The 27,096-nt window shown below is 44.8% G+C and overlaps 1 protein-coding gene across 3 annotated transcripts in view; it reads left to right on the forward strand.

Annotated features, from left to right (window-relative positions):
* Positions 1 to 21,793, forward strand: part of LOC135368103 (nuclear factor NF-kappa-B p110 subunit-like) — a 51,383-nt gene extending 29,590 nt beyond the window's left edge. For all 3 annotated transcript variants that reach the window (XM_064601181.1, XM_064601179.1, XM_064601182.1), the window contains exons 10-19: positions 2,816 to 2,983; positions 10,739 to 10,858; positions 12,686 to 12,884; positions 14,564 to 14,687; positions 14,781 to 14,988; positions 15,736 to 15,905; positions 16,611 to 16,790; positions 16,873 to 16,942; positions 21,422 to 21,594; positions 21,677 to 21,793. In XM_064601181.1, the coding sequence (XP_064457251.1) occupies positions 2,816 to 2,983; positions 10,739 to 10,858; positions 12,686 to 12,884; positions 14,564 to 14,687; positions 14,781 to 14,988; positions 15,736 to 15,905; positions 16,611 to 16,790; positions 16,873 to 16,942; positions 21,422 to 21,594; positions 21,677 to 21,730 (1,466 nt within the window). In that variant the 3' untranslated portion in view covers positions 21,731 to 21,793. The remainder of the gene's footprint in view (positions 1 to 2,815; positions 2,984 to 10,738; positions 10,859 to 12,685; positions 12,885 to 14,563; positions 14,688 to 14,780; positions 14,989 to 15,735; positions 15,906 to 16,610; positions 16,791 to 16,872; positions 16,943 to 21,421; positions 21,595 to 21,676) is intronic.
* Positions 21,794 to 27,096: the final 5,303 nt, after the last annotated feature.

A 27,096-nucleotide genomic window follows, 5' to 3' on the forward strand; every position in this document is an offset into this window, starting at 1 on the left:
TTCACGGCTCACACAAGCGCTCATGACTCGAAACAAATTGAGATTTAAAAATGGTGCTGAGTATCACCATACTCAGAAGCAAGCCCATGACTCATGCACTGCATTTGGAGGTGGCCTTCGACTTGAGGCTACCCCTGGTGGTGACTATGTACTATGCTAGGATAGCGTAGTGATGTTAGCATGATGACGTTTCAGCATGGCAATGTTACCAGGTTTTTAAGGGAACAATCCAACTGAGTGACTCGGCAGTTTCGCTGGAATCCGGTAAATGTGCACGTCACCAAAAGTCTGCTGTATGCAGAAAAGGAAAGGGCTCAGAAGAAAATTAATTTTGGTTCTATTTTGGTTAAACATTTTACAGCGTAAAATGTTAAAATTGACAAGATGGTGACCGATGACAAGAAACCTGTTCTGTGGTCAGCGCTCCCAAGGACAATACCGAGGAAGCGCTAGTGCCATCTAGTGCCCCAGTTTAGTGGCAGTTTAGTTGTAGGGATGCTTTGGAATAAACAACAACAACTTTATTTTGAGATGAGTGAATAAAGTGAGGCAGACTTCAAGTTAAACATAATTAGGGCCTGACTTTTTCGGGTTTTATTTTGGCCAAATTCGGGGGGTAAATATCGGGTGATATTTTTCATTTGAAAATTCGGGTGTGTTCGGGTTAAATCCCGTTACGGCATATTCTGTCGTCAGGAATTCGGGTGTATTCGGGTGATTTTTTTGTTTAATAAAAATTTGTCTTAACATGGAACTAATGTTCAGCAATGTTATCAAGCTTTATTTTAATGCACGCTTATGAGTGTGCCACGCGACCCGGATGTTTTCGGGTAGATTCGGGTTAAACCTGAATTTTACAGATTTTATTCGGGGGGTAAATATCGGGCGGATACGGGTTTAACCCTAAAAGGTCAGGCCCTAAACATAATATAGAGTCAATATAGAATCAATATAGAATCAAACTTCGACCGACCAGCAGCTGTTGCTCATGCTCCATGCACAAGTAGTTCACATTGCATTACCACAGAACTTCAACGAAGGTTTGAACTGGTGTCCTTGTTTTTGCCATTTTGGAAAGTAACAGTGAAATAACTGAGTTACTTGTACCGTAACTTATAGAGGTTGGGACACTATTGATGTGGTTCATTACATCACTGATACACTAGAATGGACGTCGTGGACGCAAAAGAATTATTCGTCTACTTGTCATACTTGGCGAGATACGCAGCCTCAAACACACTCCTGAGAGAGGCGTCACGGAGCTGCGTCCATTCCTATTGTCAGCCGTAACCACATGGCTTCCCATGCGCTGCCTCACTGCTGGCGGCGAGGGCCGTGATGTCAGAGCTGCATGAGTTCCTATACCCACGGTGCCCATTTTCTCTGCTTGTATTGCACTTGTAGCAGACGACGCGCCACTCCGTGACGCAGACGAAGCAAACACCTGTGTCACGGAGCAGCGCGTCGTCTGCTACACACTCCTTGCTGTCAGACTTTCAGTGTTCACATCGGTGCAAAGAACTGTCACATACGTTTTTCTGGGATGACCCCATATGACCTATCGCAACCCTTTAACCAGTTGCTATTTGTAAAGAATAACCGTACCTGTACCTTGGTTACTTTCGTGTTGTAGTGACTAACTCGTGTTTTTTGTTTTGTTTTTTTCAAGTAATTTTTAAAAGCAATGAAATACCCCAGTGCAGGGTACACAAAGAAGAGACAATCACGAAAAGCGTTGACTGACAAACAAATTATATTTGACGAAGACATGTGCTATATACGGAATAGCGCTGTGCGAATATTCGAAATTTCAAGTACAAATCTAATATCTGATGCTATTCTAATGCTGTTTGCAATCTATTTTCAGTATTCGAAACTTACTAATATTTTTCAAATACTAGTACTGAAGCGAGGTATCGCTGTCGCCATTCTGCAAGTAGGTTTCGCCTCATTGCATCCAAGGCTTAGGTGAAGCCCACTTCACGTTACTGCCATTGTTTTTTTTTTTTACTCCTGTCTGCAAGTTGGCTTCGCACCATTGCACTCGAGTGTTCGATGAAGCCCGCTCTACGCTGCTTACGGTATTCTGTCACTAAAGTCTACAACTTCTGTAACCCCATGGTCAAACACCGTACTCTGGGCACTGCATGTTCCAGTAAATGTACTCCCAACTTTGAGAGTTATGTTCAATACCAGATGGAAATATGTGCAGTTCCTAAAAAAAAAAAAATAGGAAGTTACAGTAAATTCACGATGTACACGTAGAAATGAGGAGATGCACAGAAAGCAGGCTGCATGGATCATGTTGACTAACTCTCCGTGCAGTTCATCCCACTAATGCAGTCTACCATACACAACGCAGAAGGACCCTTCTCTCATGATATGTTATGCTGCATAAAATGGCTGACAAGGTTGGGGCTGAACATCATCGAATGAGAACAATGCCACAAAATATTTCACCATGAGGTGTTTCAAATGACTGGAATTAGGACTATTCTGATTATTCGAATTCGATTCGTCTTCAAAAAAAATTGTTCGGATTCGATTCGGAATGGAAACTCTGCTATTCGCACAGCTCTCATACAGAAACATCCACGCTCCCGCGACCTCTACTGGAATAGAGGTCGTGGCCATCGTCCAATAGATGTCGTTGGATCGGGGATGTTTCTGTGCCATCCGTCGATCTGCACAGATACTGCCAGGTTGTGTGGCTGGGTGTTTTTGTCCGATCCAAATCCAAATCCGGATGTTGTCTACACTTGCATGAATTTTCCTCCTTTTGCAGCTGAATACTTTTTTTTTGTGCTCCTTACAGAGCAAGAAACACTAATGCACAAAAGGCGAAAGCTTTGTAGCCAGAACTCCCAGTCGTCTGCAATGGACCCCAGCACACCAGGATCCTCCAGCTTTGTTCCGAGCGGTCAGGGCGAGCCCTACATGGAGCAGCCATACGATCAGACGTCTGATCCACCAGAACTTTCCGGCAAGTTTCATCTGGGGTCGCATTCCCAGAACGATTTCTTCTATGCCAAAGCATTGCTGATGCTCGATAAAAACAGTTGACGGCAAAGAAACCTCATAGGATTCTGCAGGAACTTGGAATGAAGTTATGGTGAAAATCTTAGAAGGGATCTTTTCTCCCCACCGTTGTGAAGTACTTTCAGTGGATGAACTTGGTGAACGACCTGAAAATATTGTATGGGATCTTTACGCATGTGTGTTACAGAAGTGGTCTTCCTATGAACTGCCCTTTCAATTAGGTTGATGGATATTATTGTTGAACAGTACGAAGGATCTCATAATCATCCGCGCTCATATAAATCTGCGGGGCAGTGGGCTGTAAAAGACCGCCCGTGCGGGCATCCGGGCTCACCAAATATTCAGTGTAGGTAAAACCTTGTGTTTTGTACATATATAGAGCTCTCAAGGCAGTTGAGTCTGTTAATTTCAAAGTGATTGAGTGTCATACTATGGAGTTGTAAAGCGAATTGTAGATGCACTACCCAGAAGGTAGGTTTCAACTGACTATGAAAGCTGGCTTCTCTCCCAAATGTTTTACTGTAAAACCTCGTTAATTCGGGACCCATAACGGGACCCATAGCAGGACCAATGTCTGAATCATCAGAACGTGGAAATGATGAAATGAAAAATGTTTATTTAGAGAAAAACTTCGTAATCGTGGTTCCCCTCCAGGACAAAATCTGCACGTTGAAAACACCTGTCGCCTGAATGCTGCCAGGTGTGCCGTTGCAAAAGTCCTTAAGGACAGCAAGAACATCTGCAGCTTCTTTGACGGTGCAATCAGATGGAATGTTCCGTTTCTCCCGCTCCCATTCATCGTCCTATGCAGAGTCTGGCACATCGTTGCCAAGGGCGTCGACGACGATTTTGTCCTCCGTCAGCAGTCCGGCTACGGCGACACCCTCGTCAATTGCAAAGTAATCCGAAAGCTGCACTGCAGCGGGCAGGATGCTGTATCAAAACGACGATCGTCGTCCTCGTCCACGCCAAACTTTCGGTACACGAAACCGCAGTGCCGAAAGTAGTTTCATGAGACCACAGAGATCAAACACACAAAGACACACAAACGTGTGTTGATTGTCTTCTATGTTGAATGGCGACGCTAGCTGCTGTACGGATGCTGAGGGACGGACACCACGTGGCGCCGGTGATCGTGGTGATGGCGATGGGTGCTTAGTCGGCTCACTTTGCTGCCGTTTACTGGCGCCTCCACTCGAACGTCCTTGTCAGGTTTGCGCAACTGCGCTCCGTGGCCACGCAAGCTATCAGCGATCGCCGCTCCAAACGCTCCCGACTTAGCGAGCGTCCATTCCGACACTTTTGTGTCCGTGTTGCCGGATCGTCCCAATTTCAGTATTATCGGGAGCCGGACTAACGAGGTTTTACCGTATTACGAAACCTACGCCTCTGCACAGTTTCTTTCGTTATTGAGGCACCTGTCACATTGGGGCATCGGTCCTTACGTCCTTTCCTCGCAAGATGCTGCTGCTCACGATCGAACCGACATACTCACTGCATCCTTCACAGCGTCTTTATCGTTGTTCTCCTGGACAAAATGCCAGCCATCCCATCAGTGGTTTTGCGATGTATTCTGGATAAAAAGCTTAGGTTTTCGACCGCAGGCTCCAAAGCGGGCCAAACGTTGCGCTCTTTGTCGAGACTTTCATATTCCTCGTTAAAGCTCCAAATGATCATCGAGCTTCAATGGACGATCATTGAGTAATACGTTGTTCAGTAAGAAAAATAACGAGGTGTCTCCCATTTTGCTCTCGTCCCATTGAAGCAAGGTGTATTTTGCAGGTGATGAGATGCTCTATTGCAACACACATTTTAACTACAAAGAAAAATGCGTCAGAACACTCTTATCTTATCGTCTCAAAGTGGCACCTGTGACCCGTCAGTGGACAACGGAACCGGCACGCGTCCCCACAGTGTTGACCGCATCCCGCAAATGGCACTATATTTGTAGGTGGAACTTACTTTCTGGTTGTGCCTCATGTCGAACCTGTACCAATCAAAAACATTGCAAATACCTGGTGTCACAGAGCGCATTTGAGGTGCTGCTCCCCAGGGGGCGACCCGGTACTCAATATAGAAATGGCCGAGATAGTGGTGAGCTAATTTCACATTGACGTGTGGCTCTGAGGTGCTCAGTCACTTTGAAATTGACAAGGACTGAATTGTCTTCAGGTCTGTATATGTACAACTGCATGGCTTAATTTCTCTGCATTGCATACCGGTGTGTATGGAGGTTACCGGTATGACAGTACCAAAATTTTGTATTAACTACTGGCTGAAAATGGAACCACGCATCAGACTTACGCCTTTATTCGTGCGAATGTATCTAAGGTATTTATACTTTTGTACAGTAATCTATGTAATAGGCACATTAATTTTGAGCAGTTTCATTATGTAATTATTACTTTTTCACACATCACGGCACATTTGATCACACGAAGAGGGACGACGACTCCGTTTTGAGAACACAGAGAGAACGGTGCATACGTGAGAAGCTTCGTTTGTGACCGTACTGCACTTCACCTTATTTATACTCAGATGCCCTATTTTAAATAGCTTATGCTGTACGGAAGAACTTTGCGTGTCATCATCAATGAAGCACATTATTTGGATATCTTTTATTGAGGAACATTTGGTAACATGAACAGTATATTCACGTGCTGCATGGACTTCCCTGCTGTTTGGATGCCAACCTTCGCATGAAATCGTCATGAACAATCCAGGAATGTGTACAGGGTGCACCATCATCTATTGGGGAACATCAGTGCACCATAAATAGAGCCAGAAGTTTTAGGGCATAACCCGATTCCTCCCCGAATTTGCACCCCAAATTGAAGGTTGCCTCTTTAGGGGGAAACCTGATTTTTACCCGGCGAACTGCCTCTCCCCCCCTGAGACTTCTATAGGAATGAAAACTTAACTTGTTTGGCAGCAAATGCAGTTGCACCATAATTTGTACCAAACCAGTTAATTTGAGTAACTGAGCCCGATTTGTCCCCGAATTTAGCACACTGGAAGTTTTGCCCACCCGAATTCGCACAAATTTATAGCACATGCTTATTTACCCTGACTTTTACCCCCCCCTCAAATTTAGAAAAAAAAAATGTCCCAAAAACTTCAGGCTCTAGCCATAAATAGGACAAAACTCTTTCCGCCTAGGTCTTTAGGTGTAGGCTCGTCTGCATTGTACGTCATCTGCCTAGTATTTCCGTCTGAACAGCGCATCGTCCACCACGACAGAGGATGTGAAAAGGCACACTGTCGTTTTTTCGACCTAAGCAACTTGGAGGTCGTCTCATGGCTACGTCCTTCGTGCCTGAGGTCGGAAGGAATGTGCTGACCTCTGGCAGGGACATACCATTAGGAAGACATAGAGACGGTCCCAATGGGTCACTTTTTGTCAGGACTGCCGACTCTGTACAGCTGGCTAGGGGCCTCATCCTGGAAAAGACCATCAAGAACCATTCTAGCAGATGAGCCCACAGTCTGACAGGTAGAAGGCACAGCCGTCTTCCTAGCCCTCGTTGCCTCTCCAAAGTTTTCATGATGAGGGTTCCTTCTTGCTCTCCATATTTGAATCGCCTGGATTTGTTAATCCTCTCCAGCAACCTCATAATACCAACGACTCATTGAAGGCAGGCGTCGTGGACACCATGGGCAACATCAATGTGGACAACCTGACAAAGGCATGAAGCCACATTTTTTAAAGCCACGTCCCTCCTTTCTATGGTGTCGATTGTGTCTTTGTCACGTGACTTTATAGAACTGGTGTGGGAGAATGTCTGTATTAAATTTTGTGAAAATATGCTGTCTTTGTTTTTTTTAAATTAAATATCGTTGATTTTCCCCAAATGATAATTTGGTTCTCAAGTAATCTTGTGCACCCTGTGCATGTTTTGTGAACGGGCAGTTTGTGAGCAGTCTGAAGCTTCATAATAGTTGTGTATTCCTGCCATAGCAAACGTAAATGCTGTGCCGAAGTTTTGTGCGCCAAGAAAACGCTTGTCTTGATATGCTACAAATATGTACCATGAACACAGCCCTGAACAAATGTTGTAGCATAGACTGGTAAGTCAATGCTGCTACTACATCTCAAAACACCAAATTCATTATTGAAAGAAATAAAACCCTCAGTGCTGGGCATAAAAGAGGCACCAAATTTAACCTCTGCTTGCTGATGTGTTTGGCCTTTTTGCTTCTTCTTCTTCTATTACTGTATTTACTCACATCATTGACACACCCTCTGTTTGGCTGACCAACTACTGGTTTACTTTCTACTCTCTATTCCATGCTCCCTGGTTTTAGCACCAGTGGCAGTACTACTGCATGGTCCACCATAACAAAGAATGGGTGTCGGTTTTCCACACATGAACATTTTATGATCTCAGCATCTTCTTTTTAAATACATGTAGTATTTCAAAGTGTCGACAAGGTGAGGTTATCCAGGCAACCCAACATGGGAAATCCAGTTAAGCTCGTAACTTATTTGTGGATCTTACAACTACCTTTACAAAAAGTGCTAGATATTTATAGTAACAAGTTACTTGTCCAGGAATGAAACTCGATGCTGTGACTGGTTCGTAAAGTACAGGAACAGGGAGCAAAGTAAAATTGCGAAGACACAGGCAAAGTGCTGGATGAACTCCGTAACGGCAAACCTGAGCGGGGCAAAAACACATGGACAACACAACACAGAAATTTCGAGCTTCTGTGTTGTGTTGTCCATGTGTTTTTGCCCCGCTCAGGTTTGCTGTTATGTATTACAGGAACAAGTAACTCAGCTTTTACCCAAGAGTGGTTTGAAGCCAACGATTGCTATAGCGTCAGGTCAGTGTTCCACTCGGATTTTACATTGAGAAGCATTGAACTATGTATGACCATCTGTATCCTCATCAAAGTTGGATGTTACTGATGCCTATAGCACCAAAAACAGGTTCGAACACCGAGAGAATTCCCACCTGTTTTTTTCTTGAGACCAAGATATTCCCATTGGAGAGCGCTAACCTAGTATCTGCAACGGCTCAATAATGTGCTTTTAGGAAGGCTTGGTCAACTTATGAGGGGAACATTCCTGTAACCGTGTATGCGAACAAGCGACATTCCACAAAATACTCCAGCGGAAGACGCGAAAAAATGTGATAGCTTTCTGCTGTCACGGGAGCGCGAGCACCCAACCTCGAGTCATCACGTGCGCTGCTAACCGTGGGGAATGTCCTCCGACATAGCCACAAGATATTCCATAGCAGACTACAGAAAAAGACGCTGGCGGTGCCATCTGCTAAGTGTCGTCTGCGAAGCTCCACTCCCTCTATTCCTGCATCGTGTGAATGCTCATCATAACACAGGGTGGAACTTGGGCTCCATGAGCAGCTTTTGCTTTTTCTTCCACTAGAACCTTTCGTGAGGATTTCGCGTGTGTGAACACAATGTAAGTTATATCGTGCCCACACGCATGTTAAAAAATAATTGTAGCAGCAGTGGGGTGTCCAGGGGTATGGGCATAAGTCTCTTGTTTCATATTTTATATAAATCTTGTGATTTTTGTGCATAAACCATTTGGAATGCACACTTTCCTGTTGGTCTGACTCTCAGCCATGCAAACATTGCGCACACTGGTTCTAAGCGCACCCCACAATGTGTTCAACAGTTTTCACAGAAATGCATAATTGAAACAGTTCCGTTACATTATGAAGAATTGTTTGTGTATTCTGAGGCCTCACAGATATTTATTATTTTTGTCATGTACAGATCAATTTCATTGAATGTTACTTTCTGTTGTGATATAACTCGAATAAAAAATTTTTGACGTTTTTGCGTTGTAATTTTCTTCATTCACATTGGCATACGTATGCTGTAAAGGACTAGTACCTACAGAAGCATGGTCTTGCAGGTGGCTGCCCTATAGTAACATTCTTACATTTAGAAAGGTATTTTATGCAACATAAAGAAGGGCTACGAAGATGTAGGGCCTGGATATATTCCCAGTGGTGGACCACTCGCGTGATAATGTGAGGAAGCATCGTTTTATTACTTACACTTTATCACACTTGAGTGCCAAACAAGTGTATCCATAACAGTAATATGCAAACTAGCTGGTGCATATTTGGCACTGACATCACTGAGCTCGAGGAAAAGACAAATGGACAGAACTGTCTAGTTTTAGCCGTAACAACGTAGTAGAAACGTTGTGTAATGTTGCTAAAGTCTGAGCTGCTTTACGCAAGCAACAAATGCAGAAAAGCTCTCACGTTGGCAAATAATTGCTGACATGTGCCTGTTTTGTGTCTTAACAACATTCCACGTATGTACGTATAGCCTCAACATTAGCTGATCTATTTGTACCAGTGCAGCAACTAAACGGGTGTCAGACGCACAGTGCTCAGCAAACACCGCAAGTATAGTCAGATATAAAGTGACCAGTGTGTCCTGCTTTAAAATAGCTACCATTTAGGGGAAGGAAAACTAGTTTTATGCTGACGTGCAACCCACACACCTGTGCTGCAGGCAGTATTGTCTCCACAAAGCAATGCTTGCTCTAAAAGTGAGAATTACACAGAACATAGCAAGGGAGAGCAACAGAGGATGTGTAATTTCTATGCTAGTATTTCTCTGCTGGCTGATGTCATCAATAACAGACTAACACAACAATTGCACTTACTGGAGATTCCGCTGCTTGTTGCCGTCCTCAACCTCATTGGAACATAATCAACAATAAGTTTCAACGACTGCCCATAAGCACTAGTGAATATTTGCTGTGTATGTGTAATCTTGATTTGCCAGCATGCAAAAATTAATTATGTGCCTGCACATGTTGAAATTAATATCAGAAATCAATACTGAGGTGCTTTGGAATTGCTATTATATCAAGCAGAAGAGGCATCTTCTCAGACTCCACTGCCTTGCAGCATTAAGCTCAGTGTCAGGAGGTACACCCAGTACCAAGTGGCATATATGAGTTTGTATTGCACCAGCACTTTCTGCAATACTCTGTGCTGGGAACAGGAAGGTACACCCAAACCACACTAAAATCTGGAGATCATTCGCATTATTGGATTTGCCAGGGATTTGTGTAGATTCAAGAACTGAAAATCTGGTGTTTCGATGAAACAGTGAAACGATGAAAGTTGCTTGGCAGTGTCATAGAATGGACTCCAATTTAAAATTCAATTCAGTTGAGATTGAAATCTCAATTTCATTTTCCTTCCGGATGGGAGAGAGTAAAAAGCCAGAAGGGCTTGACGAAGACTCCGATCCCAAGAATACATCATACAGCAGCATTAGAGAAAAATTATACATAAGGAGCGCATAAACTATAGAAATTCCACTCAACCCCTGGATATAAAAAAATGACACAATTCTACTGAAGCACCTAGAAACTGACTAAACAAAGATGCCGGCATGTACTGTAGTGACTGGTTCTCGTAGCTAGTTCTACATATTGATACATCAAACTGCACGGCTCTGAGTTGATAGGAACGGGACAGTTTCTGAAGATTACACAAATCCAAGAATTCGACACGGTTTTCACGAACGCTTAGAGAGTACGTTGATGTGAATTGAAGTTGACTTGAGTTGAATCTAGGCCTTTGCAATGAACCATAAACAAGGACAACAACGTTCTTGCTGTGATTGTAACTGATGCAAAACATCTCTTGGGGTGATATAGTATCTAACAGGGTACCTTTTGTCAATCTTTCAGAGGAGGAGATATTGCATTCAGAAGATAACTTCTGCGAAAAATGGTTGGAGTGGGGCTGCGGGGAACCTCTGATGACTAGGGCGATGAAGGACAAATGGAGCAATCCCATGTTGCCACAAGGTGTGCTCGTTTTCTGTAGTTTGTAGAACTTTGAACTTTGCAAGTATATCCAGGATGGTTTACGAACCATGCTATTTGCCGTTCATAAGAAAACGGTAGAACGGGACATGTGCGGTCAACGACTCCCGCGCGACAATTAAGTTTGCCCGTCTTCAAAAAATACATTTGTTGAATTTCAGTTGCAATAAATTGAAATTTCTCAATTGAACGCTGAATTTGCCTAGTCAACATGAAGTTTCTTTGTTACAGAATCAGGAAGCCTGTGGCAAACTTAGTCGAATACACGGGAAGCCGAAATCTGTAATGCTACAGCGAGTGCAAAAAAATAAAAATATTGAAAATCGTCTTTTCCTGACACGCATATTTCAATGGCGCACGAAATCAGCCGCAAAGATGCTATGAGAGGAGGACATGCCCCTACCCTGTACGAATGAGTATCCATATAGCCTCAAATTATGATCACGATGTCCCTTCATTTCCGTTTCCTCTTGTTATTTGCATTGTTCTATTGTCTGGGCAGGGGCATGTCCTCCTCTCATCTCATCTTTGTGGCTGATTTCGTGCACCTTTGAAATATGCGCGTCAGAAAAAACCGATTTTCACAATTTTTTTTCGCACTTGCTGTAGCATTAGAGATTTTGGCTTCCGGCGTATTCGACTAAGTTCGCCACGGGCTTCCTGATTCTGTAAAAAACAAAACGAAAAAAGTGCTATGTTGATTGGGCAAATTTCAGAGTTCAATTCAGAAATTTCAATTTATGGAAATTGAAATTCGATAAATGTATTTTTTGAAGATCGCAAGCAAAGTAAGCTCAGGAACGCGTAATTCCTCGGTGGATAAGGGAGTGGAAGAGCATCCTTTTGCACTTCACTGTGCCCAGCCACGACAAAAATATGTAAATCAAAGCCAGTTAATTACCGCAACTAATGACCTGCTTCGACAGCACATTTTCGCGAAAAGGTGTCCACACAAGGTCTCAAAACGAGTATTGCCCATTCTAATGCATGCATATACCTGAAGCTCCACCCAACTTTTCAGCTTTCCGACCAGTGAAGTCTTGAAATATGGGGCACTATCAATCATCCTATCTCCACTATTTGCCCCTGTATCCAACATGTGCAGCGCCATTTTGGGTGGCAAGTGGATTGGATGGGATTGGAATGGATACCTCTCGCGATCTGCAAAAGCAGTGGATTGTTGGTGCAAATTTGATGAGCACCACCTAGGGAGTGTAAGGCACGTCGGGAATTGTCGTCTGCTTCCGTCGTCGTACTGCTGCCGGCAGAACCACCTGCTGGGACACATTCTGTTGTCGGCATGATTTTTAAACAAATCTGCATGAATAGTTGGAATATAAGCAAGAATGTTTATATCCATGAAATCCAGCAATTAAATATAATGTTGTACAGCACAGCGCCATTTTTGTTATGGTTTCGTTGTGATCGCCATGTTCACTAGGCCTAACACCGGGGACAAAACGTATTATTTTCAGTTAGATATCGATGGATGAGCATAAGTTGAAACTGATTTCTGAGAAACTTATATTAGAATGTACATTTGCAGCATAAAATTAGGCTAGTCTGTGAAATTTTTTTGGCACAAAATCCCTGCTTCGCTGTGTTTGTTTTCGTCGCCATTTTGGGTGGCAGTATGGTGTCATGGCAACCCCCTTGGTAAAAGCAAACCAATCAGAGGAGCGAAACTGTGATTGACAGGTCGAGCCTCTTTTTGTGACTCCTCCCAATGGCCAGACTCCCTTTTAATGTACGGCTCTGCCACAGGACTCTAAGTGATTTCTCAACTCCATCTGTTATGTGCACTTACAGGTTGCTATGAAGCAGATTCAGCTGCGCTTGAATCGTCCATGAGAAACCTCAGCCTAAATGATGAATGTAGAGCAAATAAGGAGGCCCTCTACTGCCTCCTAAAATGGCTGCTAACCTGTATGGTGCAGATGACAACAGCATCTGGCCTTGTAGAACTGCTTGATTTCCTAATGCTATTTGGCAACAAGAACCAACAAAAGTAAGTGTGTTCTTATGATGCACTTCTCTTTGGGACGCCTGTATACTGTGGACACCAGTAGTCTCTCTCATTTTATTGTGAAGTCAGTTGGACCAATAAAACACATATATACTCCTATATCCCTGGTTGCAGAAAAAGATGCGGAAACGGATTTTAGGGAAGCTACAAGTGCTAGCGTATCACGTAAGGAGGCGTTAAAAAGCAAAATGGGCAAGAGGTCGACTCTTCGACAGTGGCACTGTCTTCTTCTCTTCTTTTTCTTCGTATGTCCCTATATAACTCCCTATATCAGTAGTTCAGTTCATGGCTTTAACATGTTCAGACCACAGGTTTACTTCACAATATTCATATCGTCACACTGTATGCAGGTTCACTATGAAGACGTTCTACCCTAGTCGATTTGAAACTCCTCTGGCGGAGATGGTGATGTTAAAACTGATCTCCCTACTGATCTCCCTTCTTCTTCTTCTTCTTCTTCTATGTAGGGGTTAAGCGAGATCAGCCAATGTCTTTTGAAACCATCGATCCTTTGAAAGAAACGATTATCTCAAAGATATTTGAACGTTAGCCGGGAAGTGAAAATCGAAATGCTCGGCATGCAGAGCTTACCTGTTCTTTCTCACGGTTCGAGCGCCGTGTATCTCGTGGTTATTAAAAAATATAGGCCTGTTTTGTAACGGTTTTGTCTGAACACTCTGCTTTAAAGCTTGCTTAAATCTAGAAAAGGCCCTCAAGCTTTTTTAACTTCTCGTCTTTTGTTTTCTTTTCCCTTTTTAAAAATTTTTTACGACAAATTTGACGCACGGTAAAATGCCGACGAGAGGGTGTGGCGTACAAAGGTGAGCACAAGTGCCAACCAGTGAGGGCACAGCCTTCACAAGAGGGGCAAGGAGGAAGGATGCTCACTCGTCCGACCTACTTGCATAGCGTAGGTACTACATAAGTACCATGTACATCACCTTCATCATTAAAACCCAAAAAAACCTAAGTCTGAACCACAGACTGTAATTGCAAGTAATTACAAGTGATTGCAAGCATGGGAGTTGCAAAAAGGCAGGGGTGCCATTATTACAATCATGACCTACTAGATTATCATGACCATGTCGCACGCACCCCTTCCCAGCGCCGCATTCGGAAGCCAGAGGTGGCGCCACTCATCGGCCCTGTTATTGCTTGCTCAATTTCTGCAATACCTTGTACTTCAGCTCACTTTAGTATTTTTGTACACGTCCACACGTACGAATGTCCCATGGGAGATGCCTCTTTTTAAAGTTGATGATCATCGTCATTCTACGCGTTTTCATAGAGCTGTTGCTGTCGTCTGCTACGATAATTGTACGTTTGCTTCTGCGTGTTCAAAGTACTAATTTCCATTGTCGAATCGTGACGTATATCCTGCGGGCCGACGGGCAACGCTCCTTATAGGGGTTGCCGATTGCGACGCGGCCGTTCTAATCTAGTAGGTCGTAGTTATACGACTACACTGTAGCGGCTCTGCACATTGTTGTCAACAGCGTCTCTAGCGGCAATAACAAAGCCCTCCCTGTAGGGGTTGCACAGAAGAGAAAGGGCATCTTACCAAGCATTGATGGGGCATTGTAGGGGGTGCCTGGGAACCTCGATCAATCAGTGCTTTCACCCTACATAGAACTTAATTACTTCTCCTATGTATTTGGCAGTATGTTCCACATTCTTGCTGAGCACCACAAGCACATTGCCGAACCGGTGAAGAATGCTCTCAGTGCCGTCGATCACCAGTTCGATCTCAGGAGATACGTCTCGACGAAAGACGCGGATGGAAATGTCAGTATCCTTCTGGTTGCACATTGGAAGTTGTATTTGGACGTGTTAGTGATTTACTGTTGATTTTAAGTGGAACTTGCGTTCCTTGTCCAGGCTCCATTGCACTTGGCCGTCTTACACGACAATGTGGACATGCTTTCACTGCTCATCAACTCTGGAGCAGATATAACGGCAACAGATAAGATGGGAGACACCACACTTCACATTGCATGTAAAAGTCCAGATAGGATGAAGAGCCTTGTGTGCCTGGTGAACCACTTGAACACTAGAAATTCGAACACCAACCGCTTCAATAACGATGGTAACGATTTCGAACTACAGCTTGCAAAAAGAAGGGAGGTTCAGCCATCTACAACAGATATGCCCGAAGGGCTTATTCAAATACCAGTCCTTTCCTTCCAGGAGCTGTTTATTTGTTTGTGTGCTTCACTTATACCTTCCTCGCAAATGCATTCTTCGCATTTGCAACTAGAGCCTCAAGTTTTAGCTTTAGCTTGAAGTTTTTAGCTTAGCTTAGCTTTAGTTTTAGTTTTAGTTTTAGCCTGCAGCTTTTAACTCGATTCTTTCCCGAATTTGGGTCCCGAATTTAAGGTTGCCTCCATGGGATAAAACCCGACCTTTACCCGGCAAATTGCCCTCACCGAGACGCGTGTAGGAATGCGCACTAAATTGTTTTGGCAGCAAATACGGGGTTACTCCACCGTTTGTAGCGAACCAGTGCAGTTAGTTTTGAGTAACTGAGCCCAGTTCCCCCCAAATTTAGGGTACTTGAAGCTTTTCCCACCCAAATTTGCGTGAATTTGGAGCACATGCTTACTCGTCGCGACTTTCACGCCCCGAATTTAGAAAAATTATTTCCCAAAAAACTTCTGGCTCTAGCTTGTGTGCAACTGTGCAACTCCTATTGCAGTATATCATCCTGCAGTATGGCATCCTCTGTGATCGGTGCTCCGAAAAAGACAAATGACAATATGGTCATGCACTTATATTCTTTCCGTCAATGTGCATGTCACGAAAGTTCAGCCTGTTGATACGCACACATTTTTAGGAATGACAGCTCTGCACGTGGCCATCGTTAATGACAACGTTCCAGCAGTCCAAGAACTCTGCAAACATGGCACAGATGTGAACGTTGCTGTGTGGGCCAACGGTGACACTCCACTGCATCTCGCTGCCAGACAGAATTCTGCAAAAGCAATGGCAATACTTCTGCATCAGGTATATACGGTATAACTATCCTGGGATGTCTCATATCGCATTCTTTCGATTATAAGACCTTTTCTTCTCCAAGATCCGGTGTTCCAAAGTAAGGGGTTGTCTTAGATTCGAACGTGCATGCCCCAAAGAGGTCAGGGGAGAGGAGGAAGCATGCGATTGCGTCAGCCAATGGCACGGTGCGACCAATATCACGTGTTGCAGTGTCAGAGAGATGCAAAATGTCGATATGAATGCAATGGGTACGGCTTTCGTTCTTCATTCACTGTCACGGCATCGGTCTTCGGTGTTTGGACGAAGAGTTAGCGCTTTCGTAAATACAGCAACAACTCAGCGGTGGCAAGGCGGTTTTGAGTAATAAGTGTTACAAGGTGGCTAAAGAAACGGGGAGAGATTAAGAACTGCGCCAGTGCAGCGAATTTCAGACACTCGGTGATATGTGCCTAACGTCGTCGTCGTCTGTCTTAACTTTCTGGACGGAACGGAGGACAATGAACTGTGTGCAGTTAGCAACAAAGAACACGGTTGCGTAGAAAGTGACGACGAACAAACGGTATTGTGTGTTGATTCCAACCGCTATACTGCCTCCCAATCCCTGTTTACTTTTTGTCCCCGAATTCGTGTACCCTGAACCCTGGAAGAGGAGGGGGGGGGGGGGGCGGACTTCTTGGAATCTAGAAAATACGGTACGCCCTCTGCTTGTCCTAGGAGTCCCTAGACGCCGACAAGGTCAACAACGATGGAGACACGGCGATGAGTATAGCCCGCGACTTCGCCCTTACTGACCTGGTGGAACTGCTTTCCAAGGGTCGGAACTGTTCGAGGGTGGCAGATGTGGAACCCGGGGACGTCCCCGGGAAACCCGACTCGTCCTCTCACAAACCCAGCGTGAGACGTCGCTCACCTTTTTAAGCGTGTTTCTAGTTATAGAATGCGGTGCATGAGTACCCCTCTCGTGTGTCATCAACAGGAATCAAGAGGGACAGAGGAACGTCAGGACACGTCTGTTGGAGCCGTGAGAGAGGAGGACAACACCCGCAGTGAGCACTGCTTATTATGTAACGCTTGGTGCCCGACGTCTTAGGGTTATACCTAGGGCCTGACTTTTTAGGGTTAAACCCACATCCGGGTCGTGTGGCACACTCATAAGCGTGTATTAAAATAAAGTTTGATAACATTGCTAAACATTAGTTCCATGTTAAGACAAATTTTTATTAAACAAAAAAAATCACCCGAATACACCCGAATTCCTGACGACAGAATATGCCGTAACAGGATTTAACCCGAATACACCCGAATTTTCAAATGAAAAATATCACCCGATATTTACCCCCCGAATTTGGCCAAAAATAAAACCCGAAAAAGTCAGGCCCTAGTTATACCCGATTATGTCCGATAGGTATTTAGCTCCCAATTCCAACCTGAAAAGATGGGGCTTATCCCGGTATCGCCCTGAGAACTGCTGGACCAGGGGGATTCATAGTGAGCACTAGGGCCCGGATTTTTAGGCATTTGCCTCTAGAAATGCCTATATTATTATTATTATTATTATTATTATTATTATTGACTATTTTAATTGTAGCCTTTTCTAACATTTTTAGACGGCATGAGAGTCTTTTTATTAAAGGTGTAAGTTCCAGTGCGGCTTTCAGACTCGTGCTGAGTGCTGCATTTTGCTTTTCGTTAATGCGTGTTTACGCCTTTCGTTCCTTTTTTGCGTACATTTGATCCAAAGGTCTGGCCTCTCTGGGCCTTTCAAGATCTTCGAGGGCCCTAAACTAAAAACATTATCCAATAGAGCGTGTTTTGCGGCTGCCTCAGCGTACATGTACCAGACGTCGAGGCTTGTATGGTACACTCAAGTTTTCCTTGATGGAGCATTCTAAAAGACCAAGAAATCCAATGAGCGTACCAGAACGGCATGCCTATTTTTTTTGCTTTTTATTGCCAATTCTGTTATTTTTTTGGGCCAAATGCCTGCCTATTTCTGTCGTTTTTAGTGCCTAAATTTCCGGGCCCTAGTGATCACAAGTAACAGAGAACTTTGGAAACTGTGTTGTAAATGCATAAGTAAGCTGATACAAACTGTCAAAAAAAAGGTACCATCTCGCCTCTTAGATGCACGGACTAAATATTGATACTCTGTGTCCACTGGTGTGTATTATGCCGGGTAAACCAAAGATTTACGCCCCGTCCAATCCGATTCAACGATAGTTGGGCTGAATAAGGTTCAGTCTATCCCAATTACTCCCGAATTCTTGAAGCAAAGTATAACGCGATAATTTACTCCCCGATTCCTTCAAGAAATATAACCCAAAAAAGTCGGGCCCTATTAATGCTGTACTGATAGCGCCTTACGTTTTGCAATTAGACCCAGTAAAACCCATTGTTATCCCCCAATATGCATCATTGTAGTAAAAAGTGAAGTCAAGGTAAAACCTGGGTAATCCATGCAAGTGAATGTGCCGAAGTGCAAAGTTAGGCAGTACAGGTACTGGAGAGCACTATACAGGGTGTACAAAATTAAGCTTTCACAAGCACTACGCAAATACAGCGATGACAGGAAACCGGATGATAACTTTACGCTACTTGAGTAAGAAACAGGTGCTGCTAATTATGTAGAACCTGTTTCTTACTCAAGGAACAGAAAAAATAGCACGATTTTTCTTTTGTTCGCCTGTTCATAAAGTGCTAGTGAAAGCTTAATTTTGAACACCCTGTATGAGCACTACTAAGTCAGTGCAGCCATTAGGCATGCCGTTCATAAAATGATTGTGTGAGTGAGCTAGCGTAAATTTTGGCACAAGCAACATGTCCCTGAGCATGGGGAAAAGACAAGGGAACGAACAAGCGAACGTACGTAATGGCGCTCCCGATGGACTCCCACGCTCCAGCTTGCAGGTCGGAGCGCGTCAGTGCTGCCCTTGCTCCGTGACGTACGGAGGAATAAAGAAGCAGCCATAAAACCAATGAGTCGCCTTGGAAACTTTGCTGGGGCACATATTGTGCTCGTAGCTACGAAAACTGTTTAGTAGAGGCACAGGAGAACAGGGGACAGAGTACACCATGCATGTTGGGTAGGGCCGCTAGTATGACACACGCTACGTCTTTTTGAACTCCAACAGCCAAGAAGAGCTCAGCAAGAAAGGACATCCTTGATGCCTGGTTGACTGCCACCCCTGCCACAAGGGCAGTCCCCAATGATCATTGAAACTAATGACCATTGAACATGGTCATAACGTTACCAGGCGTATAATATGTCGACTTCCCAAAGAACATTACATCCATTTCTCTATGAGAGGTTGACGTGTTACACGCTATGAGGTGCTACGTTTATGTTCAACGGCCAGTAGTTTCAACGATAGTTGAGAACTGCCCGTGTGACAGGGATATGAGCCTGTTACCTGTTCCTGTTACCTCGAGATAAATCTTGCGTCACGGGTTTCCAGCCCGTTACAAAGATTACAACGATGGGGGCCCTCTTGATCTAAATTCACCGTACAGCAGCAGTTTACTTAACAATGCATAAAGCATCGGTGTAATGCAGTGAACTCCATCTTTGCCTAGAGGCACCTTGACTTTGTAGGGTACCCTATTTGGTGACTACTTAACGCAAGTACAGAAGGGAAGAAAATCCAGCAAGTCCATTAATGCCCCTGTCAGACGGGCACACTTACGGCTTTAACAGTTACGGTCGTAAGTGCATACGGTCATTACATTCTTGCCAGACGGCCAGTCATGTGGCCTTTGCAACCCAACGGAGGTGTAAGGGTAACGGAGGTCCTGCAAGATAGATTACCGCTTTCCTCCGAAAAACCGTCAAAGTCTATAGTTACCAAACGCCATGAACAAGATGCCACAGATTTTCTTCATTTCTAAATAAAATGTTATTATGAGACGCAATGTTCTGTGAACTTTTGTTTAGCTCAATGCCTTGAGTTTTTCTGGTAAATATTTACACTTTGCTTCTCATTATATCTCGTCAGTTTGTAGTGATACCCTCGAACCACTGCGCTCCATGTCAAAGGTGTGTGCAAACAGCAAAGCATCGAAATAGCCTCAAAACAAATATCAAAACAAATTGACGGATTCCGTCTGACAGCCTCCCTGGATTAAAGGCCATATTTCATCTGCGGCCTTTTCTTAATGCTGTTGTCTTAAAGGGCGTATGTGTGCCCGTCTGACAGAGGCATAAGGAAATGTGAAGTGAAGCAGGTCATGACAGCACTTTTTTGGGGGGCACCGTCCTCATTCATGGCATAGTATTTAAAGGGTCAGTGATGATGTGTGAAAGGTTCATGTGTATCACTGGTCAGCAGCTGAGACATAGAAGAGTGCCAACATGCACACACAGACTGATGACATTGAAGAATACGACTAGTCATAGCCTCACTCCCAAAAGCACACACAAGCATCACACAGAAAATTTTAAAAATTCAAGGAAAATCACACATATGCAAAACAACAACCACGACTTTGGTTCATGGTGATGAAAATCAGGTACTTACCGTCCTTACGTTAGAACCCACTGTGTACCTTCAATACATCCTTGCTATACTTATAATTTGGGAACACAAAATTTCAAAATTTTGTGGACCTACCAAATATTGCCCATGACGCTATGAAGGTCACCACACTGCACACAACTCGCTCCATCGACTTCCTCAGCACGCTAGACATCGCCAGACAGTGGCAACCCTGTCACAACCCTTGACAAGAAGCGAACTGACCGACAACACCAACAGCTTGACGAACTGTGCAGCACGCTTGCCTGACGGGGCCACCCAGACTCCCTTTGAACCAAATTTTGTTGCAAGGCCCTCACACTGGACCAAAACGAGATTCTACAACTCTGAGAAGATCCTGACATGGGTCAAACAAACTTGATCACTAGCTATTTCAACTAGCGTCCCAACATCAAGGGCATCCTTTGTAAAAATCAGCCCCTCCTCTACGGGAACAACTAGCCCAAGAGTATACCACCCACCCCATATTACAGGTTACATATCAATGCACTAAATGCATAGCAGACTTCTTGGACAATGCCAAAATCAGCAAAAACAACACCCAGAACAATGGAACGTGCCGCCCAGCATTAAATGTAGCGGCTGGTCATTGCAATACGTTGGTGAAACCTGCTAAAAAGCAACAACCTTACACAACTTACTTACACAGCATTAAACTATGCCTACTGGAAACTGGGTTCAGATCTACATGTTACGGACCTGGCAGGGTGTCTTTTTCTTGTACAAGTTCAACACTGTAAGCAACTACAATGTACAGTTCACACAAAACCACTGTGCCCGCTTATGTTTATTTGAAATAACTTGGACAGGTAGCAAAATTTTAAAACAACAGTGGCTGAGAACCAAGAAAAAAAGCATTTTGCCAGGAATACACAGTACACAATGACAAATACTCTGAATTTGTTACCTTGGCTGCGTAACACCGTTTACATGACCGTGAAGTTAAAAACATTTCTGCTGACATTTTCCCTTATTCCCTTTTATGTAAACCAGAGTCAGATGAGACATCTCCAGAACTACAAAGCCGTGTTGTAGACATGTTGAACTGCACAGAGAATGCTAGAAAAATGCTGACTCTCTTCCTGGACCCCAGTGAGATCGATGGAATACTCCGGATCTTCCAGTCTCCGTGCCTTGGGGCGGCTTTGTTTGAGAAGTACCTAAAGGTGTGTAATCCGAGTCCCCGTAAACGTTTGTATTTTTCCCTTTTGAACATTCTCGTAAATTTTTGTTTGTTTTTTTTTTCAGGGAAGATCTGATGATGAGATTCAGAGTTTGCTCCAGTTGACCGACATTGCATGAAACCTCCAGACACAGTATCTTTGTTTGACCAGTCACAGATAAAACCTCTAATGTGAAACAGCATTTGCATTCCTACTTTTATTACTCTATGACATTAGGCAATAGCTTCCCACTGCCCTTGTAGTTGCGCAGCTGTACAGCAGGAATATACTCGAAACAAACAATATGTGCACGTCAACCTTTCTGTAAAGTAACATCGATTTTGTTACATTTGATATTGACATTTTGATACATAACAGGGTGTGTCCCAGTGAAAAGGTGACCGCTGTCAAATAAAATGGAAGGCATCAATAATGTTTAATTTTTATTATGGGTCATTCAAAGTAGCCTCCGCTGGCTCAGAGCACCGCTGGAACTTCCTGTGAAACTGCTCGAAGCAGTGCCTGAAGTCCTCCTTCGGTATGGCTCTGAGGAACCTCGTCGCAACGTCTTGAATGTTCTCTATGGAGTCATGCCGCGTCCCCTTCATGGCCAACTTCAATTTTGGGAACAGCAAGAAGTCCGCTGGAGCCAGGTCTGGGGAGTAGGGCGAATGATCGAGGACAACAGCGCCTTTCTTCGCCAAGAAATCGCACACAGCCTTCGCATTTGGCAGGGGCATTGTCGTGCAACAACGACCATGATCCTTGCTTGCGGTACTCCGGCCTTTTGCGAAGAATTTTGCCCCACAAGCGGGATAAAACACCGACGAGGTATTTCGCGTTTACTGTCTGACCCCCTGTGTAAGGTATTCAATATGAATTATTCCCTTTGAATCAAAGAAAACGGTCATGAGTGTTTTGACTGGACTCTTCTGCATTCTTGGCTTTCTGAGCTTCTCGTCATCTGCCGATCTCCACTCGGCACTGTGCCGTTTGGTCGACGGTTCGACCACGTTTCATCGCCCGTTACGATGCTTGGGAGGAATTCAGGATCCTCTGCTGTGGATACCTACATGTCTCTGCAGTGCTCCTGTCCGGCGGGCTTCTGGTCGCTTGTCAGGACATGAGACACAAATCGCGCGCAAAGCTTTCGTTTTTGCAGGTCTTCCGTCAAAATGCGATGCACGCTTGTTTTGGGAATGCCGGTGAGCTCCTCGATGAGTCGTACACAGATGCATCGGTCTGAAGCAAGCACTTCCGCAACTTTTTGCACGTTTCCTTCATTTCAGGATGTCTTCGAGGCTATACTGGCCTTGGATCATCTTCCAGGGCATCCCTGCCGTCACGAAACCTCGAAATCCACCTGAAGACCCTTTTACGACTCATTGCCTCAGTTCCATACGCAGTTTGGATCATCTCAAATGTTTCTGTTGCAGACTTTCCCAAGTGGAAACAAAATTTCACATTGGCACGCTGCTCCATTGTTGAAAAATCCACAAAGGGACTGTTCTGCCAACGCAATTCAAATTCATATCCGGCGGTTAAAAAGTACCAACCATCCGAGATTCGCTTCAGCCATAGCTGTGGGACTGCACTACGTAATCCATGTGCTCGACAAGAGATAGAGCCACAAGCACGCTCGCGAGCGCGCCAGTCACCTTTTCACTGCCCCAACAACACAGAAACGTCCTGCGATCGTCTCCAGGATGTTAACCCCGGACAGAGATGACATCCTCACGAAGTTATCAACTGGTCCTCCCGGTGTTACCTCCGTGTTAAAGTGGGACTCCCGGTCATATCACCTGCACATCCTCAGGGTGTCAGCCTGGAACACTCTCAGGATCTTGTGAGAACACATCACCTGCACCTACCTGTACCTCATTTTTCTGCGTATAATTTATACGAAACCAGACGCAGTCCTGATAACTTCTCTTTTTCCATGCATCTTGATTACCTTCCGCAATACAATCTCGCTGTTTGTTTCTAGTAAAAATTCATAACGGACAACGAGCGCAGCGGTTTAAAGAGAAAGCAGAGAGAAATATAAGAGACTAAAAAAAAATATTTCTCAGGGGCACGAAGTCCGAGAAACCCACTCCGAAAGGTACTAGAATTCTCTTCCGAAGCCAAAACAGATACTGTTTATTGCTCATAACGCGATCCTCCGTTTCTTTCGATTACGCAAAGAAAGAATACTCACAGTGAGGAACTGATTGAAGTATTAGGTCCACATCAATGCAAAGTCTACGTTTCTTACTCCTTTTGGTTTGAGATGTTCAGGTAGGAGCTTTGAAAGTCAAAAGCAGTGCGACAGAATCGCGCGTTTCTCTCCATCCCACGAGTTCATGCGCTCCATTTATCATAGACAGTCATCCTTTTTAGATGCAGAGAATTTTACCCTGGACCACCCTTTATTTCAGAAAAATGTCAATCAGGTCCCAGGATCGGCCCAAAAAGAAAACGTGTTTAGAAAGTCTGAACAGGTAAACTAAACAAAGTAATATTTCTCGTCCCGCTAGCTACCCACAGGTACGGGCACAGGACGTACCTGAATGACTCTTCACGGACAGTCTGAGAGTGTTATCCTCAGGACGAGGACACGATGACACTGTGGGGACGTCCTGAGGACAGCGTGTGTTCTTTGGGTGGGACAGACGTTATACTTGATATTGCAACATTTCTGTAAGAGTCCACTAAAAAGTGCATGCACACACACACACACACACAAAAAAAAAGAAAACGTGGCACAACTGGCAGTAGAAAGTTGGGATAAAAACAAGAACCCTAGAATTTGTCATGTGTTGCTTTAAGTGCACGGATCCGCAGGGCACTTGGGAGTTGTAAATCTGAGGATCCTTGGTTGTTTGTAAACCCCAGGCATACGAAAACAGAGAAGCATGGACCACTCGTTCTTGACCAATTTCTTCAGCACTTTTATCCCTGATCACTTTCTATCAAGAGCTCTACGAACTTATCGGTCTCGAGTATGGCTTGCAACTCACTTTCTTTCCCTGTACATACAGCCGAAAGATGTTAGACATTCTGTCAGTTGATCAGATCGAACACACATCCAAGATCGAGAAAGGCGTGTAAACGTCCAGCTCAAAGTGCACTGCTGGTACAATGTAATTACATCCACAACTGGCTTCATGCTCTGGTACTTGGGAGCTCCCTGCACCTACCACCACAGGATAGGGTTCTTGTTGCATGGGTTCCGTAGGACACGAGGAATGTCTGTTGGTATTACTTTTCTGGGCAAGTGAGTATAGAGACAGATTTTTTGTGGCTTGTAATAAGCAGGCCCAAGTCATGCATATCCAGAACCGCAGAAGTGAGGGTACAAATATCCGCTCCTCTGGCTTCGGAAGACATTGAAACCGTCCCTTGGTCCATCTAGCGTCTGGGTAGGGCTATCTGGAACAGAATCATATTGAGCCAATACTCAGTGTTACTGGCGATGTTTCTTTGGCCATTTGATGACATTGCATGGTTAATAAAAAGAAGGATAGCACTGGCTTACATAACAAACAAAGTAACAATTTGTCTGGACGTTTCGACGTCTATGCAGACGTCATCATCAGCAAAGAAACAACAGCGCCCGAACATTGCATGGTTACTTGTGCATCCTGACAGAAGGGGGTTCCTGGCATCAGTCTCCTACGCCAGGTCATTGGTGGACGTAGATTTCTCCAGCATCACCTTTGATGATGTGATGTCCTATGTTGCAGCAACATTACACAACTTCTTGTGAAGCTTCGGCTGTGTTGACGACCTTGTTGTCCTACCTGGAAGCTCCTCTGCGACGTCGTTTACACGCCTTCCGTCGTCTGCCAGAATTCTTCCCAGCTCTGCGCTCGTCTCAGTATTCGTGAGAAAGTGCTCACGAATACTTAGTGCTCGATGCACGAAGCTCGAAGTTCACGAAGTGCTCGTCAGCGGGCAATAATTCATTATTCGCCTGTTCCGTACGAATCCTTTTACGTCGCGCGACAGTGTTTTCATTCAGCATTGTAGAATTTCCCCGGGAACACTACTGACCCAAAGGGGAAAACAATGTCGGCACAAAGTCGGCCCAATGTACAGTGCCAGACTAAAAGTTGAAGGCCCGACCTACGTAAAAGTGACCGGGCCAAGGTCGGGGATTGACAGTGGCCTAACGTGGCCTGACTTAATCTGCTGGAGCTTGGGCCGACGTGTATGGCCGACCTAAACGACATAGGGCCAAGGTAGTGCCAGCATAAAACCGAGATTGGTCGCAGCCTGCAGTTTCCCTGGCTTCACCCTAGGCAGCAATCTATTTTTACTGATGGGCCGACCATGGGCCCCACAGTCATAGAGCAGTAGGTTCGACGTTGGATGGACGTTATTCATACTCAATTGTCTTGCAGCGTAGAGTGACGATTTATCATCCTTTGTTTGTTGCTCGTATTTCTCACAGGGGACAATGAGCATGCCGTCTGAAAGCACAGAAATTTCACACAATTAAACAGCATTTCAAAGTGTAAAAAAATAGAGGGAGAATTATAAAAGCCTGCGATGTACCTGTGACCAGCAGAATCAGACAGATCACAAAGAAAAGCAATTACATTTCTCGTATTGCCAACTCTAGGACCGGGCAAGCGTAAGCATTTCTTTCGTTAGCAAGAACGGATACTGTACATAGGTTGTCCGGCGAGCTTCCAGATAAGCTTCCAGAGCTTCCATTTAATTCGGTTATTAAATAACCGAATTAAATTGATAAAGATTGCAGAGCTTGCCGCGATCTGTGTTGGCAACAATAAGAACAGCCACGTCGCCCTGCGGGAAAGTCCGTGATAGGATACATAAGGGCCAGTTCTCACTTGGCGACGCCCGACGCGGCGTCGTGAGCGGGCAGCGGAAATAGACGCGCATTTCCGGAGTCGGGAGAGGAGAGACGTCGAGCCAAAAAAACTGCCATGTCGAACTTCTTTCACGACGTCGGCGAGAGCTGCCGAGAACGACAGCTGGCGACCAATTAGGTGACACAGAAAGGCCACGCCCACTCATTTTTCGTCTGCTTTGGACGACGGAAGGCCACTGTGGTGGGAACATGAAAATTGTGCGCGCTGACGGGGCGGCGGAAATGCGCCTCTACTTCCGCCGCCCGCTCACGACGCCCGACGCGACGTCGCGAACGTGCGGCGGAAGTACAGGCGCATTTCCGCCGCCCCGCCAAGGCGCATGATTTCCATGTTCCCACCACAGTGACATTCCGTCCCCCAAAGCAGACGAAAACTGAAGAGGCGTGGCCTTTCTCTGTCACCTTATTGATCGTCAGTGTATCGTTCTCGCCACCTCTCGCCGACGTCGTGAAAGAGACCGGCATGGAAATTTTTTTGGCTCGACGCCTCTCCTCTCTAAACGCCGAAAATGCACGTCTATTTCCGCCGCCCCGTCAGCGCGCACGATTTTCATGTTCCCACCACAATGCCATTCCGTCGTTCAAAGCAGACGAAAAATCAGGGGGCGTGGCCTTTCTGTGTC

Source organism: Ornithodoros turicata, chromosome 9 (assembly GCF_037126465.1).
Source record: "Ornithodoros turicata isolate Travis chromosome 9, ASM3712646v1, whole genome shotgun sequence".
Lineage (NCBI taxonomy): Eukaryota > Metazoa > Arthropoda > Arachnida > Ixodida > Argasidae > Ornithodoros > Ornithodoros turicata.